At 40.4% G+C, this 18,898-nt stretch overlaps 1 protein-coding gene across 1 annotated transcript in view; it reads left to right on the top strand.

Moving 5' to 3' along the window:
- Positions 1-8,850: 8,850 nt before the first annotated feature.
- Positions 8,851-18,898, top strand: part of LOC148036664 (uncharacterized) — a 37,045-nt gene continuing 26,997 nt past the window's right edge. The window contains exons 1-2 of the mRNA XM_087678704.1: positions 8,851-9,005; positions 9,168-9,868. Of these exons, the coding sequence (XP_087534830.1) occupies positions 9,233-9,868 (636 nt within the window). The 5' untranslated portion in view covers positions 8,851-9,005; positions 9,168-9,232. The remainder of the gene's footprint in view (positions 9,006-9,167; positions 9,869-18,898) is intronic.

Genomic DNA, 18,898 nt, shown 5'->3' with positions numbered 1-18,898 from the left:
CTAATGGGCGGGCGCCCAAGAAGTCAGGCATACCCAATACAATGTCCAAATACAAATATCATAATCATGCACCCATGCGCATACAAAAATAATAAATAAATATCCAACGCCTTAATAAATAGGCACGACAAAATATAGGCGCCATGCCTAAGGTATGCACCCATCAAAATATAGATGATAACTCGAATACACGCTATCCTCCAATGCTTTCCTCCGCCACTGCTACTATCTCTACACATCAACTGAAGCATTCACAATCGTTAGTAAAATAATACAATTAAACCGACAAAAGTGAATACCTAGCAGTCTTCAGCTACATAAATAAATTAATTGGTTAGAAATCAATCCTAACCTTAATTTATCACGAGTGCGCACTCTAAACTCATAAACGTTTATTAATTTAATATGTATTTTGCGGAATCACCTGCTATGGAATCACCCATGTACACACTAAATTAACGAAACGCCCGAAAAGGATAGGCGTCCCCATCGACTTCTCGCACAAAGAATCCACTTTGTGTATGAGCTCCGATAATAAAAGTTTACGGAATCCACTGTAAAACCTCACGGAATCCACCGTGGCACAGAATCCACCGTGTAATATGACTCCTGGCATCATTTTCCCCCACAATCTAGGTAATATTGTCTGTCCTCTCAGCATTTGCCATAGTGTAAACCTTGCATGGCTACCTGCAAACCAAATCTTTTTGACAATTCAGTTTCAGCCTACAGCTGTTTATGACAACTTTCAACACACCCTCTACTCAGACAAGCAGTGTTTCAGTCCAGAAACAATGGTCCATTCACCTCCTGTCAGTTGGCAATCACTTAGGTATTGCAGCCTGCATATATAGACTACATTCATTGCATAACCAACATGTAATCAAGTAGACTGTTCATGTACAGACAAGCAGTCTATAAGCATCAAATGACAATGACTAGTAGCTTCTCTTTCAACCAAACAATAGAGTGTATGTGCCTCAAACAGCCCCAAGACATCTCAGACAGTTGCTATTACATGTAGGTATCCATACATGTCCAACTGAGCACACTGCAGTGCATCTACATCATGTATGGAAGCTAAATATCCTTTCAACTAATAAAAACAGTCAATACCTTACTATAACTAGCAGTGCATCAGTCCAAAATTTGGGCATTTAATGCTCACAGTATCCCACAACACACCTATAGCTCCAATGGCATGATTCAAGCCTTACGGGTACAAGTGAATGTCAAAACGCTTTAACCTAGTGATAACTATTATACATTCAATTTCAATTTTCATCCTGTAATTTTCAGATCTATAAATGCATTCCAGAACTGAAGTTTTAATCCCTTTTGATCATGTCCAGGTGTACATGGGTGTTGCACATACATTTACCAAGCATTCTTGATGATCATATGCATCATTCCAAAGGCATTTGTGGACCAACAATGCCCTGTAGTAGTGTTGGAAAATTCTGGACAAATTTTAGCATGTTATTCCCTTCAAAATCTGAGCATTTGACACTCCAAACCCAAGCTCAAAAGCATGAGAGATAACACTTTTACCTTGCCAAGTATGCCTATGCTTCAAAATAATTCGTTATACATGACAAATAGCTTCCAAACTTCAAGAGTATGTTTCCTTGAAAGTTGAGCAATAGGTTTGTCCCTGTTTTTAGATTTGTACATAACCATGTAGCTCAAAAATGAGCTCAAGACAAAGCATCAATACCATGGGTTCTTGGATACCCCTTGACAAGTGATTCATCAAGTAGTAGAGCACTATTCATCCTTCCTATGCCTTCGGTTAGACCAATAGAGTGTAGGTAGCAACCAGGCTCAAATATGTGATTTGTCTAAAGATATGTTTACCTCAGACCTGCTGGTTGTGAAGATTAGCATCCACTTTACCATGCTCAATTAAGCTTCTCCAAGATTTACATAGCATTGCTCCTCCTTCACGAGCAATAGAGTGCACCATTGGATGACTTAAGCTATCGAATCCTTCCCATAAAAAAAACAAGCGCAAAAATTCTAGCTCCATGTTTGTATTCAACTACTCATGTGAGCATGGATGAAATCATACATAGGCTCTAATACATGTTCTTGATCCCTTGAGCAACCCCCAACAAGCTCTGACAGTTCTAGAGACTCAAACTGAAATGCATACCTTTCACATGAGATCAATGGTGGCAGCCTGCTTCTTCAACAAGAGACATACTTTGTCTTCAAGCTTCAAGGTCTGCTCCACCAATGCCATCCTCCAGACAGCCCATTCATGGCTCTGATACCATGATAAAAGTGAGAGAAGGGTTGGAGCCAACAGTGCAGAGTAGAGAGCTCACACACATTTCTTCATTATCCATAACACATAACTAAAGAGATTACTTACAATTTAAGGTCACAACATGACCATTCACACCAAAGACAGCTAAGCTAAACACTGACTTATTCAATGTCAGCATGTGTACAGTTGGACATGCTAAGTGGCGGGTACATTCATACCAAAGTTCTCTTATGTGCAATCACTTCTCCTAAGTCCTATCTTGATGAAAGAAGCCACAATAAGTAGAGGAATACCATTAGGGACATAAGAAGTATCATAGATTAAGCCATCCAAGTAAATCTTGATGTACGAAACAAAGAAACACATGTCCATTTATATGAAAAGGCATCAAGGCCAATGGATGCACATACATATTGCCCTCTACATTTACTAGTCAAATGGCAAGGTCTCAAGTGTCTAAAGACCAAGTGTTAAAAAAAAAACAACATTGCACAGCTAGGAAACATAATGGTAGTAACCCCATGTCACTATGCATACAACAACCTCATGTCTAAAAGGAAAAGCAATCCATCGACAAGAAAGTTGATAGTAGTAGCCTCTAACCTACTATTAACTCCACCTTTGAGACTCAATAATCATTTTCTTCTAATCCATCCAAGGATTTGAGCCCACAATCATCATTGATTATTGCTACTACATCTATCAATGATCAACAAGCTCCTCTGGGGTTCATGATTACCCAAAAAAAACGGTGGCAATGGGTAATGAACAAGTTTAGGAAGAATTTGGAAATATGGAAAGGCTTTCAAGGTAATCTAGTAGATTGCAGAGTGGTTTTAAAACATATACTATTGGCCACCATCTGCTTTTTGGCCTGCTCTTGCATCCCCTTTAGTTAGCCCCTTAAGGAACTAGAATCTTGCTATAGATCTTTTATTTGGAATAGCAATGGTGCAAACGGGATCTCCAAAGTGGCATGGAGCACATGCATCCTCCGCAAGCACCAAGGAGGCCTAGGCCTTCTAGATTTAGCTAGACTAGTAGATAAAATGGCAGCCAAATGGATTGCATGTAGCATAATTTCCCCTAATGAGGATTGGGCCTTTCTACTCCATAGGCATGTTGAAAACATCTCTATTAAAAGTTACCCTAAATGGAAGCACCCCTGAATCTTAGTAGTTGCCTTTTCTCAACTGGAAGTTAGCTTTGAGAAAGGGTCCCCCTCGGTGAAGAACTTATGGTTGTTATGGTTTAAATACAAGGACAATCTCAAACTAAATGATAAGCCAAATATTGAACTCACATGGGCAGCCTTTGATTGTTTGATTCACCCTCCACTATGGTCCCACTCCTCCTCAGCTCTTGAAAGATGGTTGGAAACTTTACAAGAAGGGTGTCTCAGTTTGGGAGGATTTATGGGACTTCTAAAATCATTCTTGATTCCCCCTTTGAGAAAATTCGTCACATTTAACCTCAAGTGATTAGACTTCCTCCTTATCCTTGATAGGATTAACCTTTGGAATCCCAATCCCAATATCTCTAGATATATTCCAATTAAAGCTTCCCTTCAACTACTACCCCCCCCCGCCCACCCGCCAAACCTTCCAATCCCTTCCTAGGAACTCATTAACAAGTTGAATACGAAATGGCACCTTAACTAGGATTGCTTTCAAGGGAAGTTTAGATTTGATAACATATGGTCCACTCACATCTCGACTAAGCAGTCTACCCTATTAGGGCTTCTCCTTCATCCAAAAATTTGGATGAGAGAAAAAGTTGTGAAGCTAGGGAAAAGTGATGGTAAATGTCCTAGATGTAAAATTGAATTGGAGTCTCTAACTTCTCTATTTTTCCTTTGTAGGTGTAATAGAGAAGTCCTCTCTTTTATGCATGATATTTTAAAAAAATTCCACCGCTAGTTGATTTCTTGAAAATAATTGCTATTAGAGGAGTCCCATGGACTTCCCACATTCTCCACTAATATTTGGAACTTTATTAGAGCTCACTTTCTAGGGTTAATATGGTGTTAATGAAATGATGCTATGTTTAAATTCTCCTTTTGCCCCAAGATTCACAACCTAAAAGTTGATTTTCCATTGCAAGTTGGCACTAAACATCAAGGCCTTGTCATACAATTTGAGCAATAGATCAAATGTTGTGCAAAGCAATAGGAGAAGTTGGATGCTACGAAGGAAGCCTAACTTGATGTAGAAAATGTTGAACAAGAGCTTGGTACCATATTGGAAACTATATGTGATGCAACTAGACACTATTAAAATGAAGAGTGGGCTACCCCCTCTTACATACTTAGCCTTATATGGAAGTTTTGTGGGTTACTGGCCCTTATAGATGCTCTGTCTACTGTGTCACTGTGGTGGGTGTCCCCCTTCTCAACTCTCTCACTACTGCCTCTACACAATGTATCTCAGTCTTTTGGGCATACGACCTTCTATGAGACACCTACCAAATCAGCTTGTTCAATACCCCTACTATTGTGCCTAGTATCCCCTTTGTGAATCCATGAGGTACCCATAAGTCCATTTTTTATTGGCTTTCCCTTAAAGCTAGTTAAGAGTTTTCTTTTCTCTTAATGCACGAATTTTCCTTAAAGCTTGAAAAATGTTTAGCATGAACTCTTGTTAAAGCACTCTCTCCAAAATTTATTGGAGAGACCTTAGTTCCGAAAACACACCATCCAAAAATTCGAAGGGGCTTCTTTTCTCTAAACACACCATATCACCCGAAATCAAACCGTGGTTTTTACATGTGCGGCTAATAAGCACATTTGATTTATCTTTTTCCTCGTTGTTCTTCATTTTTATTGTGATCATGATTTTTAAGTTAATTAAAAATATAGAAAGGAAACACAAACTCAAACTCTAAATTCACAAAGTTTGTTTGAGTAAAAGATTGAAAACAAATGCAACAGTCATATGTAATAAATAGGGGGGACTTCACGAAGAGTGCGATGGAGGGAATAGTAGTGCCACTGGTGGAGCTACAAAGGGGGAGGCTAACATGGGTGGAGCAGAGGGTGGCGATGTGGCCACCATTAGGACACTTGGCATCCTACGATTTGATGTTCTTGCAAGTGGTAGTGTAGGGGCTGAACATGTTGGAGCTAGCGATGAACCTAATAGATGTAGAGGCGTCACTAGAGATCGTGTACAGGATGCAAGAGATAGATATATTGGACTTGATGATGAAGCTAGCGAACATGACACCCACTTCGTGCAGTTTGGGACATAACAACCACTTCATGCAATTCGAGGGTACACCTCACACAAGCCTTATATCCTCATTCTATACCAACTAAAATAGGTTGTCTTGATCACAAACAGTACAAGCACAACTTGCCTACAAAGGGACATTGACAACTACAGGCATGCAAACAAGAAAAGTTCCAATGAGGACGTCATGAGGCACATCCTCCACTTCAGTGTTTTAGCTTCAATACTAGGATCACAATCTTGGCACTGATGTAACTTAAAGGACCTTAGCACAATGGTCGATATATGGGCCAAGCCTCATTTCTTCCTTATGTTCACTACAGATGAGGTGGGCCGATATCAATAAGTTGGAATGCATTACAAAGGAGTTCAATCATGAATTTTCATGGAAAGACTGCCCCATCAAGTGTGCCATCCTCTTCCACACCAAGTTTTACCTTTTCTTCAACCAATACATTGTTGGCAAAGATGCTTGCATTGGGTGTGTCAAGCACAATGTCATTAGGTATGAGATACAACATAGGGGCTCCTTACATGCATGTGTGATCCTATGGTTACACGAGGCAAACATTGCAAATACCACAAACAAGATATGCATATGCATTCTATCAAATGATGATCGGTGTAGCTCGACAAGAAAACTAAGTGCCCTCGTCATGGCAAAGCAAATTCATAGGTGCCATCATGCTTGCCATATAAGCAAAAGTAACAGCCATGGTAAATGCAAGTATGGATTTTCGTTTGCCTCATATGACAATCAGGAACCAACAATAGACCCTGAAACTCAACGATACATCTACTACTGTCTTGGAGATGAGCACTGAAATATTGTGCCATATCACCCAATGCTACTACTCCTAGTTTGTACAAGTGATTAGGCATCGTTGTCCAACAAAGCAAGAGATACATGAATGCTTATATTAGGGCATGAAGGATTTTCTAGATTTTGTTGATAAAAAAACAACAATCCTTTGCACACACAAGGAAGATGTTCACAACTACAACAAGTAGATTCTACACAAATACTATACAATCGAACAAATCCACATCGTCAAGCCACATTGCAGACCTTGCTACATGACAAGAACTTCCATGAGATAGCATTTGGGGTGATTGCAATAGTAACTGAGAACATCGGCCTTGCTATGGGTGCAACAAATTGTGGGACATGTAAGATCAAAGGTATCGATATGTCAAGTGATAAAATGATATTAGGAATCCATGTCATGATCCAGTCAACGAACCAACAACTCACCCTGTGGTGCAACAAGCACTAATGCAAGGCATTGTGAATAGCAAGTGGTACCATAAATCCACATTCTCATTGACACTCACACGTGCGATCACCGGTAACAAATTGCAAGGAGCCACTGTTAGCCAAAAAGCATTTCTACACATAAGAAGCATGTTCGCACTTGGACTAGTCTACTCAATGATGTCACACGTAACCGAAAGAAGAAATTTGCATATCGTCGGCCTTTCAGATCTATGTGCCTTTGCTTTGATATCTTTTCTAACACCATGACTCAAGCAGAGAAATAACATAGCTCAATAAAAAACAAATAAAGATTAAACACAACACATTCTATCATACAACAATCTCATATGCTTCTTGTAGCAAGTAATAATGAAATCTTCTAAACCTTCTTTCAAACATTGTTTGTTAGTATACGAATGTGTTTTCCTATTTTTCTTATCCTACCAATAGATTTATTAACATATTAATGTGCTTTCCTCATTATCTCCTTTATAGATACACATCACTCGGGTGTCAAGGCAAAGATGACTTTGGATGAGGTACATACAGTTCAAATAATACTTAGTATATATAAAAATATAAATATATTACTTCACCTAACCACATTGACTATGCATGCAGATGTTCCAACTATACATTCAAAACCACAGGAACACCTAATGCTAGATCGAGAACTATCCTGCAAATACACAGAATTGCAAGTACGTAATGATAAACCAGATGATAATGGCAAATGTCGCTAGGAAAAAGCCATCAGCATACATCAACGGTTTTACAACGTACAATGACCTCTAAAAACTGATAATCACATCCACTCAAATCCTTGACAATAAACGACGTCTTACATTAGATGACAAGATCACAATTGGTACACAATCTCCTACAAACTTCACAACCTTCATTTTTGCTTGAAATAACAACGCTAACTCATATGCACTTAACATGTAGGACTTCTCAAAGACATACTCAATAGACTGAAAGTTGAGCACAAAGACTCGGTTGATAATCCACTACGAACAAGCATGGCCCAAGTGCTTCTAGACATAATAACAAATGATATCGAAACATATCCAATTGAGCTGCTATACTATGGATTTAACATCTCACTCAACCAATTGGTAGAAGTCAAGGATATACTATAAGATTACGTTAAAAAAAAACCACTATATTCACAGTCGTGACAATCCTATAATAATGATCAAGAATATCACATACCTATTGAGCAGAGAGGTCTACACCCAGAAACACGGTTCCAACTCCGATCCATTTAGCAACATAATCTATGGAATAGGCAAGTTCTCAAATACGACTTCTTCTTAAACATTAAAAAAAAACCTAATAATATCAACTTTTCTCTTGCAAAAATGCATATAAACGTAAACCAAGAAGAAAGCAAACTTTTTCCAGCGCCAAACTTGTAGCCTTGACCACTACAAGTTTTGCCACCAGATCAAGTACTTTCATATCATCAGGCATCGTCTGCAACAACCAAAACCTATCAACAAGTCCAAAAGTACCAATGCAGAGACACAAAAGCAAGCACTTCATCTACAACATACGATGTAAGAAAAATGACAAGGAGTATGTAGGATAGACGACCAACCTTGAGAAAATTATCCAACAATATTGAAGAAATAATATCAAGAAAATGAAGAAAGACAAAGAAACATTCCAACCGTTCAAGGATAACTTCGAGATTAACATAGAAGCAATAGGTGATAGCATAGACAAGGCTAGGAATTTTGATCAGGCCACCATCTGTAAGAAAAATGCAACAGTGATAAGGTACAACAACCTATACGGACACCCAACAAGATGTAAAAAAAATATTTTTTGAAGAGAAGAAACCTCATTTAACATAGCAAAAAAAAAGTGAATGTTCAAACTCACGATTGTTGACTCAAACTATATAAGTATACATATTCTTCTTTTGAGATTCTCTATGTATTTAAACAACACTAAATCTTATCTACAAACGTACTTTATTTTAAAACACGTCACATGTTTAAACACTAACAGTGAAACTCCCACATAACAAACATGCAAGAATTGCATATGAAACTTCATACTCCTTTTAATTACGTGCACATGTTAACCGAGTTAGTGTTAAAAAGGAAAACACTGATGAGTGAGCTTCGAACATGGCCTATTTCCACACGGATCGTTGCGAGAGTCGTGATATTCAATTTCCCAGCTCGAATTGCAGAGCTTTCTTGGAGGGTCGCAGTCATGCGGATTTTCGCCGGTAGGCTTTTACGTCTTCTTCCTCGGTTCATTGAATGACATGACTCTGTGTGTGCCTAGGGCTTTTATGCTTCCCACGTCTTTTGCTGTCCTGTCTTTGCGCGCATTCTTCTTTGTTTTGCGCATGTTGATCCTCTCTGCAAGGTCTGCTTTTTCGATGCAGGAGAATGTCCATAGCACGAGAGGAGACATTCGAATCGCATTTCTGGAAGTATCAGATTCAAGACCATGGAAGGGAATGCTTACAAACCTTATAAGCTGAAGCATACATTAACAGGGCACAGGAAGGCTGTCTCTAGTGTGAAGTTCTCTCCAGACGGCAAGCTGCTTGGAAGCTCATCTGCCGATAAGACAGTCCGGATATGGAGTGCCGCTGACGGCACCTTTCTGAAAGAACTCGAGGGCCACAGCAAAGGCATTTCGGACTTTGCCTGGTCATCTGATTCACGGTACATTTGCACGGCTTCTGATGATGAGACCTTGCGTATTTGGGACGTTGAGACAGGAGAGTACGTGAAGACCTTGAGGGGCCATACGAATTTTGTGTTCTGTGTCAACTTCAATCCTCAGTCCAACTTGATAGTATCTGGCTCTTTTGACGAAACTGTAAGGATTTGGGATGTGAAAACAGGGAAATGCTTGAGAGTACTACCTGCACATTCGGAACCAGTGACAGCAGTCAACTTTAACAGGGACGGTTCATTGATAGTTTCCAGCAGCTATGATGGCATCTGTAGAATCTGGGATTCTCACACTGGACATTGCCTGAAAACGCTGATTGATGATGAGAATCCACCTGTGTCCTTTGTCAAGTTTTCACCCAATGGAAAGTTTATACTTGCTGGCACACTGGACCACACACTTGTACGTTTCTGCTTGAAATACATTAGCTTGCCCTGTTGTTTTGGCTTGGCTTGGTTGTTTTTGCTAACTTCAGCGATTACAATGAGGGAGGGAGGGGAAGAAGAGAGGGGGGGGGGGAGGGAGAGAGGGGGGATGGAAGGGAAGGGGTGTTGGAGGGAGGAAATGTGTTTTTCTTTTTTTTAGATGGGGGAAGGTAGGTAGGGAGGGATTAGTGATTACTAGAAGCCAAAATGACCTTCAGTGATTACAATGAGGGAGGGAGGGAAACAAGAGAGGGAGGGGGGGGGTGGGGATGGAAGGGGAGGGGTGTTGGAGGGAGGAAATTTGTTTTTCTTTTTTCTGGGCGGAGAGAGAGAGAGAGAGAGAGAGAGAGAGAGAGAGAGAGAGAGAGAGGGAGGGAGGGATTAATGATTACTAGAGAGCCAAAATGACCCATAAGATCAAAATTGTTAGGACAACTGATTTATGATCTGTCTTGTTTTGGGCAACCGAGGAAGATAAAAACAAATAGCAAAACAAATATCATGATTTTGTCAATGTGTACCATAGCTCTTGGCTTTCCTACCATCTACAAGTGCCACCTTAAGGTTTTGTTGGACAGTTATCCACTCCGCTATGATATAGTGTGATGAAGTAATCTCCTTGAGAATGTTTGGCTAGGGTGGGTGATGATAGCGTAGATTCTCGGATAAACTTGTGGACACTCTATGGCTTGGGGACATCATGGCATGGCCTCCTGCATAGCTAAGTTGCCATATCTATAATAATAGATGATAGTCCTCTAGTGAATGAAGTTGGTATTTGGTGGTGAAGCTTGGATTATTAGTAGTGCATTGACTTATAAGTGTGAGCCATCTCATGTCATGAATACCCATTGCTATTGCTGCTTGGGGCTAGTTCAGTCCTCCTTGGTATTTGCAAACCTTTGAAAGGTTGATTCCTAGGCATATCTTATGTCCAAGAAGTCGATGGGGAAAAAAACAACACTAAAACTTAAAGCCATAGGCTAAGCCAAAGGAGCTTAAGACTTTTTACATGAAGTAGCTTTGTCTAGATGCAAGTTACAACTTATCCATGTCTGTCAACTCTAGCTTCATAGTTGAAATTTGCCCATAGTGACAAAGCTCATGTCAACGCGGCCTGTGAGCCAAACCTTACATGTTAATGTTTTAATATGATCTTGTGCTTATGGAACAAAAATTTGGCATGTTGACATATGGTTTAATCTCCTATAAGATTTGGCCCTATGCTTATGGAACAACATAATCACAACGCTTGTCCTGTAAGCCAAATCTTGTGTACAATATTTCAAGTACAATGTTTGGCTCACAGGCCAAGTCTTGGGTAAGATTTTCCACATGGCCATGTATGGTTTGACCCATGCTTGTATAACGTTTGATCATGTGACCTAACACGGTTTGAAGTTTGGCCTTCAAGCTAAAAATTGTGATGAAAGTAGCCTTTCTTCTCTAAAAGGGTGGTAAACGACGTGATTATGCAATTATTACAAAAAGCACCAAATTCACATAAATGAAAAATATAAATGCTACCAATTAGGCTTGGACAATATTCTCTTGATTGACCCTAAATTTGGTGCTCCTTGTGGTATTTCTTCAACTTGTATTGTAGTTGGAAGATTCAAGAACTACATTGAGGAGGAGTTGGAGCGGAAGATCCATTGGTGATAGTGGATGAGCTAGAAGAACATGAAGTATTCTATGTTGCTGGACCAACATGCCTATCTCTTGAACCACATACATAACCCCAAAGATGCTTAGCAACAAGAACATGCTTTATCATGTATGCCCACATGGGATAATTAGTGCCATCCAATTTGTTAAGAGTCCCCAAATATACAGAGCAAATCATTTTGCCTTGCCATTACTTGCCACAAATTTTGGTTTTTTCTAACCTGATGCTGTCCAAAGTGCAAATGCAGGGGCAACATAAAAATAAAGTAAGGAAATAGTTGAAAACTCACAATTTTTTGCAAAATTGATTGAAGAACTTGCAGTTGAAACGACTCCAATATGTGTGGATGTCGATGTAGAAGGTGAAAGTGACCTCAATGTCGATGAATTTGGGGAGATTTTACAAAAGCCCTAAACTTAGTTCTTGAAATTTTGTGAAATTTTAGGTGGAATGTGAAAAGCCTAAAATTTTGGTGTATAATTGAGCAATTTTGAGTACTGAATGCAAAATCCCCAAAATTTTGGTGAGATTGGGATTTTCAAGCAAAAGCCCCAAAAATGTTAAAGAAATTTGAGGAAAATTGATGTCTCTTGCAAAATCCCCAAAATTGTCTCTAAATAGGGAGTGCATGTGAATAGGAGTTATTTTATGTGGGTAAATGTCAATTAGGGCTGGAGGGGCTGAATATTTTAATAATATTTGTGTCAAGTAGATGATAATTTCATGTGCATTGGCTATCTTGATAGATACGCTATCTGTCGGCCAAGACTATCGGGCAGTGCAATGAAAATTAGGCTGCGCGAGTGAATTGGAGTTGTTGCGCAAGGTAGGTCAATGCAAATTAGGGTAGGTGGGGGATTGTTACAAACGGACCAATTGACGATTTTAAGGCAATAGGGCTGCATATGTTGACCCTACTATTGAAGGGTAGGTTGGCAATAGGCAATCTCTGCCAGCTGAGTGATGAAGTAGTTGGGACTGGATGAAATAAACTCTCAAAGGATGGTTGAGATAGTGATGGTTGTAATGCAATTAGTATACAAGCTAAGCATGAGGTTCAATGGCGACAGTGGTGACAGGTATGCTTTGATACCACTATTAGGTTAGGGTTTAGTAGGACGTATACACACTCACTCATAGGGAACAAGTGAATGATAAGAGAAGAGTGCTGGAATGTCACATCCACTCTGTGAGAATGATTTGAAAGTACAATCCCTAAGGTACTAAGTATCACATCCATTGACGAAAGTTCACATAGGAAAATACCCTTCTCTACTTGGAAGGTATGAAGTGCCTGTGAATAAGGGAGCGTTCACACTAGAATTTAGGAGGAACACGGTAAGTGTAAGAGCTTGGTGGGCGGGGCTATGTAACGGATGCTCAAGCAAGGATAGTCCTTAGTTCGTATGCAAGTTGTAACAACCCTTGGTTCCATGAAGAAAATTCTAGAAGATATTTGCATCATTGCTTATGTAATCGTTGATATCAGCATGCAATGTGTTAGTATGCATGTCATACCATGTAGCCTCCTCTTGTAAGAACGTGTTTCCCTTGATCTCCCTAGGCTGTAGTATAAATAGGAGTCATGGACTACAAGCCCTTTAGCCTTGCCAAACTATTATGGGCATGGCAAGTGCTTTGTGAGAGCAAGGAGATTGCTTTCACAACTTACAAGAGAAGAACTTGAAAGAGAAATTGAACAAGAACTTGATTGCGAGATACCTCGATTACAAGAGGACTGGATTACAAGAGAATGCTGACAAGAGCGTGGCTCGATTATAAGACAAGACTCGATATAAGACAAAACAAGAACAAGACAAGAATCGAGAGAGGACTTACCTTTTGAATCGTTGTTAAGCAAGATAGAGTGGTCTCCTATTCAGATTTGACTTTGTCATTACCTATAGACCTAGCCACCAACAAGGAAAGTCAAATGCTTTATCTCGAAGATCCTACTGTCAGAAGTGGTGCAGCAATGGAAGCATAAACATGTACTGAAATAAACTGCTGAACACAAGACAAAAGAAAAGAAAGAGATAACACAATACAGATGAGAACTCAGATGTATGCTTAGGAAATGGAATCCATATACCAAGACATGAGACAGTACAGATACAATGTGAGTCACCAGCTGTGGAGGCACTGGCACTTGCTCTCCCTCTCCCCAGAAACTATCAAGTGATGAATGAATGTGGAGGAGGGAGGCTGACAATAAATAGGCCAAAATAAATGCCTAAAATATGACAGGTCGGCCAGCAATAAATGCTGGCCGGCTGGCTGCAAAGAATGCCAATCCACAATAAACAATGGCAAATAAAATGCCTAAATAACCTTTGATGCCAGCCTACCGAACCACAAGTCCAGACTCAACCATGAGTTGACTAATCTGCTAACACTCTCTCTTAGAGTATGGGTGATCTGATACAATACAATATGCAATGATAATGTCGCATCATAGTACACACAACAATGGCCATCATAGTAGAACCATGGATACCCAGGTAGTGGGTGCGCAAGTACCACCAAGGTGCCTCGGAGAGAACATGATGTCGATGTCGATCGTACCAACTCTTGAAGATAGAGAAGATCATAGCAGTTCTCAATGTCTGTCAACAATGCTACTGAAGTAGCACATGTGACCATCCTGTCACCAATGCCGCAATGCATAAATGACCATGGATTCCCCTTCTTTGGCCAGACTGCAAAAGTGTCCCCTCATGTGAGCTCCAGACGAAAGCCACCCGCTCTCTGTCAAGTAACCAGCCCATCATGAACCTGGATGTCAATCCTGTTAGCGGATTAGTTAGTTCATGGTTAAGTCTGGACTTGTGGTTCAGCAGGTTGGGCACATAGATTATTTAGGTATTTTATTTGTCATTATTTATTATGGTTTAGCATTTATTTGGCCTATAAATTGCTTGGCTCCCTCCTCCACTTATTCATTCATTCATCACTGGACAGTCCTTGGAGAGAGGGAGCAGGTGCCAGTGCCTCCACAGCCAGTGACTCACATTGTATCTGTATTGTCTCATGTCTTGGTATATGGATTCCATTTCCCTAGTATACATCTGAGTTCTCATCTGTATTGTGTTCTCTCTTTTCTTTTGTCTTGTGTTAAGCAGTTTATTTCAGCACATATTCATACTTCCATTGCCTGCACCACTTCTGATGTAACCGGCCTGTTCTCTGGAAAGGGCGGTAGTGTACAACCAAAATATATAAATGCTTTCACCCAATTCACAGTCGCCCACTTTACCTGAACTTAAAGACACAGAATCAAGAAGAAATACAGGAAGCTAGAATGCTCTTGTTGCCACACAGACACCCTGTTGGCCCCTAAGTCAGGCGCCCCTTGCGGTATTTCTTTATTTTTAGAAAGAGAGAAAGTACAATGGGCTGTCTTTCACCTATTCTGGGTGAAATTTGGCAGCATAACAGTACAATTACTGACCCAAAACAAGTTGACCAAGAGGGGAAACACTGCCCAAGTCTTAAACTTCTGGTTGGAGTACAGAATTGACCATTTCAGCCCGCTGTAATTACTGGTTCAGACCTGTTTTGAAACCTATTTTCAGCTCATATTGTTCCCTGTCCTGTTCTCCAACATCTGAACCAAGTGCCCCTTGATTTTGACATCAATTGGACTCTAAAATAACCTCTGAACAGTCCAGAATCAGTACTGATTTAGTGCTGTTTCGGACACTTGCTTGGTGAGGTTACCACCCTCACCTGTTCCTGCTTGAGGGCAGCAAACAACTGCTCCTGTTCCTGGAGAAAGGAGGCTCTTGCCTCATGCAAAAACAGCATATTCCCACACAACTGTACATGAATCAGAAGAAAGGCCCTCGACTGGGGCATAACCATAACTGTCAGGGGGAGAGAGAGAGAGAGTAGGGAGCAAGCTCAACCCTCTGTGCATCATAGACGAGGTAGGCAAGCTCTCAATAATTCTCCATCAGCAACTGTTCCTCCTCTTCAAATGAGCCCCCAAAGGCCCAAGAAACTGCACGCCAGCCCCTCTTTAAAGAGGAGAGTGCACAAATTTGTGCCAAATGGCAGCAATGGAAGGTGTTTCCCGTTCTAGCCTTCCGGTCTAAAATTCTCCATGCTCGGTGCAAAATTTGACCTCGGCACAGACCAGAGGATTAATCCTCGTGCAAAAATGAAGATAATGACGCGAACAGATTCTGGGGTCCAAAAATAGTAACTCCCTAAATTTTAGGAGTTGCTTCCATTGCACTAGTCTTCTGACCATCATTGCAGACTATGGCTACATCCAAATTTGCAATGTAGCTCAACTGAAAGTGAATTTCCACTGATGACCCCACATGGACTAATCTTTTGGAGATTTGTCCATCTTCACTTTGAACTAGTCTCTTCCAGGCTAGTTCTTCAACACACTTGTCCGTATACACTTTCACAAGTCTCTTCCAGGCTTGTCAATCTACAGTGCCATCAATCTCTTCTAGACTTGTACTGGACCTTAACTGTCCAGTCTTGGCTCACTAGACATTTCTGTCGGTTTCTCATACTGGCCATGCAACTCAGGCGTTTAGATTTCAAGAGGGATCCTTCCAAAAAGAAAAACCAAATAAAGTAGTAATAAAGAAATCAGCAAAAAGGTAATAGTTGTCACAGTCTTGTGACATACCTCCCTCTCGAAATCACAAATGTCCTCGTTTGCATGAATGTCATACATGCTTCCAGCTATCAGTCAACATTGTGTACTGAATACACTGTTAACACATGTATGTTCTAACTGTGAAACATGGCAGGCTATCATCATGTGACTCCACATCACTGTTTCCAGATATAGTGGCCGGTACACCACAATGATATCCCCATAGTGGCAGATTCTCATTTGATGACTCCACATCACCCTGACTAGAGATCTAGTGGCCAGTACATCAAAATGATATCCCCACTGAGTCAATTCACAGAATACATGCCCGATCGAGTAACCATTGTTACAACATGTATTCAATTCAATAGAAGTAAAAACTGTATTCTTGCAAGCAATACTTACTTCTTCAGCACTGAGAAAACCATATGGACATAATAAGTGTTAACCTGTACAAAATCTGTTTCTGTACATAATTTCTTTCTTGAGCAATTGTCACTTCGACAATCTATTTCAGCTTAGAGATACAAGGGGTCAAGGTAGGTTGCAAGTGAAATGCTTCAAGGTAAAGTTCCAACACATTAGGTGACTTTGCAAGTTCACCTTCGTCCATCCACTTAGCATCTATAGCTGGATAGTTCTTGAACTTAACCAAATACCTTCTAGTAACCTTGCCTTTCACTTTCCTTTCCTTGTGTGCTAGTACCCTCTTCTGGAACAAGAATTTCATCAAGTTCCTCAACTTCGGGCTGTTCCTCAACTGGCATATCTTCTGGCACATCACCCACATAGGGTCTAAGAAGACTTACATGGAAAGCATTATGAATCTTCCAATTGTCAGGCAATTTCAGCCTATAGCTGACATCACTAATCTTCTCTGTTACTTGAAAAGGCCCATAGTATCGCATACTAAGCTTAGTGAAAAGACTTTCCTTGCCTTTCCGGTTCTTTAAGCGTGCCTTTTCAAACCGCAACAGTACCCAATCACCAAGTGAAAATATCAATTCACGACAGTGATGATCAATAGCTTTCTTTTGCTTTGCCTGAGTCCTTTCAAGGGCATGCTTAACTTTCTGATACATTTCACCCATACTCTGCACATATTGATCTACCTGAAAGATCTTATCCTTTGTATGCAAAATAAGACCTTTGTATGCAAAATGGGAGGAACCTTTTTACCGCCTTCAACAATTTCAAAAGGGGCTTTGCCTGTTGACGAATGCACAGTATTATTGTATGCATACTCGAACAAAGGCAAATACTGCTCCCACTTTGACTTGTACTCTGACACATAGCACTTAAGCAGATCCAAGACAGTAGAATTTGCCTCTTCTGACTGCCCATCAGTCTGTGGATGAAATGACGATGAGAACTTAAGCGTTGTGCCCATGTTCTCAAATATGCCTCTCCAGAATAGACTTGTCATCCGTGGATCATGGTCACTAACAATAGACTGTGGCATACCATGGTACTTGAAGACATTGCACATAAACAAACGTGCCATATGGTTTGGTTTTATCTTCTTCCGGACAGGAATGAAATGAGCCTGTTTGCTAAACTTGCAAATAATAGTCCATATCCCATCATTTCCTGTCTGTGTCCTTGGAAGATCAAAGATAAAATCCATAGCTATGCTTTCCCATGGTTTATCCGGAATAGGCAATGGCTGTAAAAGCCCTGGTGCTTTTTGCCTGTCAAACTTGACCTTCTGGCAAATCAAGCACTGCCGCACAAAAGCATCCACGTCTCTTCTCAAAGTAGGCCAATAAAAGAATGTCTCTACTGCTTTGACTGTTGCATCAATACCACGATGCCCTGCATACGGTGGAGAGTGACTCTCTGTCATAACTTTCCGTCTCAATAGCATAGTCACACATAGTCTACCATGCATCAACATGAAACCATCCTTGAGAAGATAATGCTCATGATGTTGTCCATTGACAAGCTGATCAAAGATCCTTGCAAAAATTTCATCATCAGCATACTGTTCCTTCATATCATCAATCTCATGATGATAAGGAATTGACACAGCTGAAATTTGTGGCTTCCTTGACAAAGCATCAGCCACAACATTCTTTTTGCCTTCCATATGCACAATCTGAAAATGGAACATTGACAAAAAGTTTGCCCAACGCATATGCTTTTCTGATAGCTTAGTCTGAGTTAAGAAATAACGCAATGTCTAATGATCTGTCTGGACAACAAAATCTGCCCCAAGTAGGTAGTGTTTCCAACAAGAAAGCGCATGAATCACAGCCAACAATTCTTTCTCATAGACCTGCATAGTCTTCTCTGGCCCTCACAGGATTTTGCTTTCATAAGCCACTACCCGGCCATCTTGCATTAACACTGCACCAATGCTATTGCCACAGGCATCACACTGGACAACAAATGACTTCCTAAGATCTGGCAGAATGATCGCTAGACTAGAAGTCATCTTTTCTTTAAGAAGATTAAAAGCTGAAATCTCTTTCTGTGTCCACTGGAAAGAGATTCCTTTCTTCTGTAAAGCATGTAAAGGTGAAGCAATCTCTGCAAAGTTGCAGATGAACCTCCTGTAGTAAGAACACAAACCCAAGAAGCTTCTAACATCATGGACAGTCTTCAAATCTGGCCATGTTCTAATTGCTTCAACCTTAGCAGGATCCATTAGGACACCATCCTTTGACACTATGTGCCCCAGGAACTGGATTTCTTCCAGGAAGAACTCACTCTTC

The sequence above is a fragment of the Lygodium microphyllum genome, chromosome 5 (assembly GCF_053477565.2).
Source record: "Lygodium microphyllum isolate KBCC chromosome 5, Lygodium_microphyllum_v1.1.10, whole genome shotgun sequence".
In the NCBI taxonomy this organism is placed as follows: Eukaryota; Viridiplantae; Streptophyta; class Polypodiopsida; order Schizaeales; family Lygodiaceae; genus Lygodium; species Lygodium microphyllum.
The sequence above is the reverse complement of the archived record's forward strand: the minus strand, read 5'-3'. Positions and strand labels throughout refer to the sequence as shown.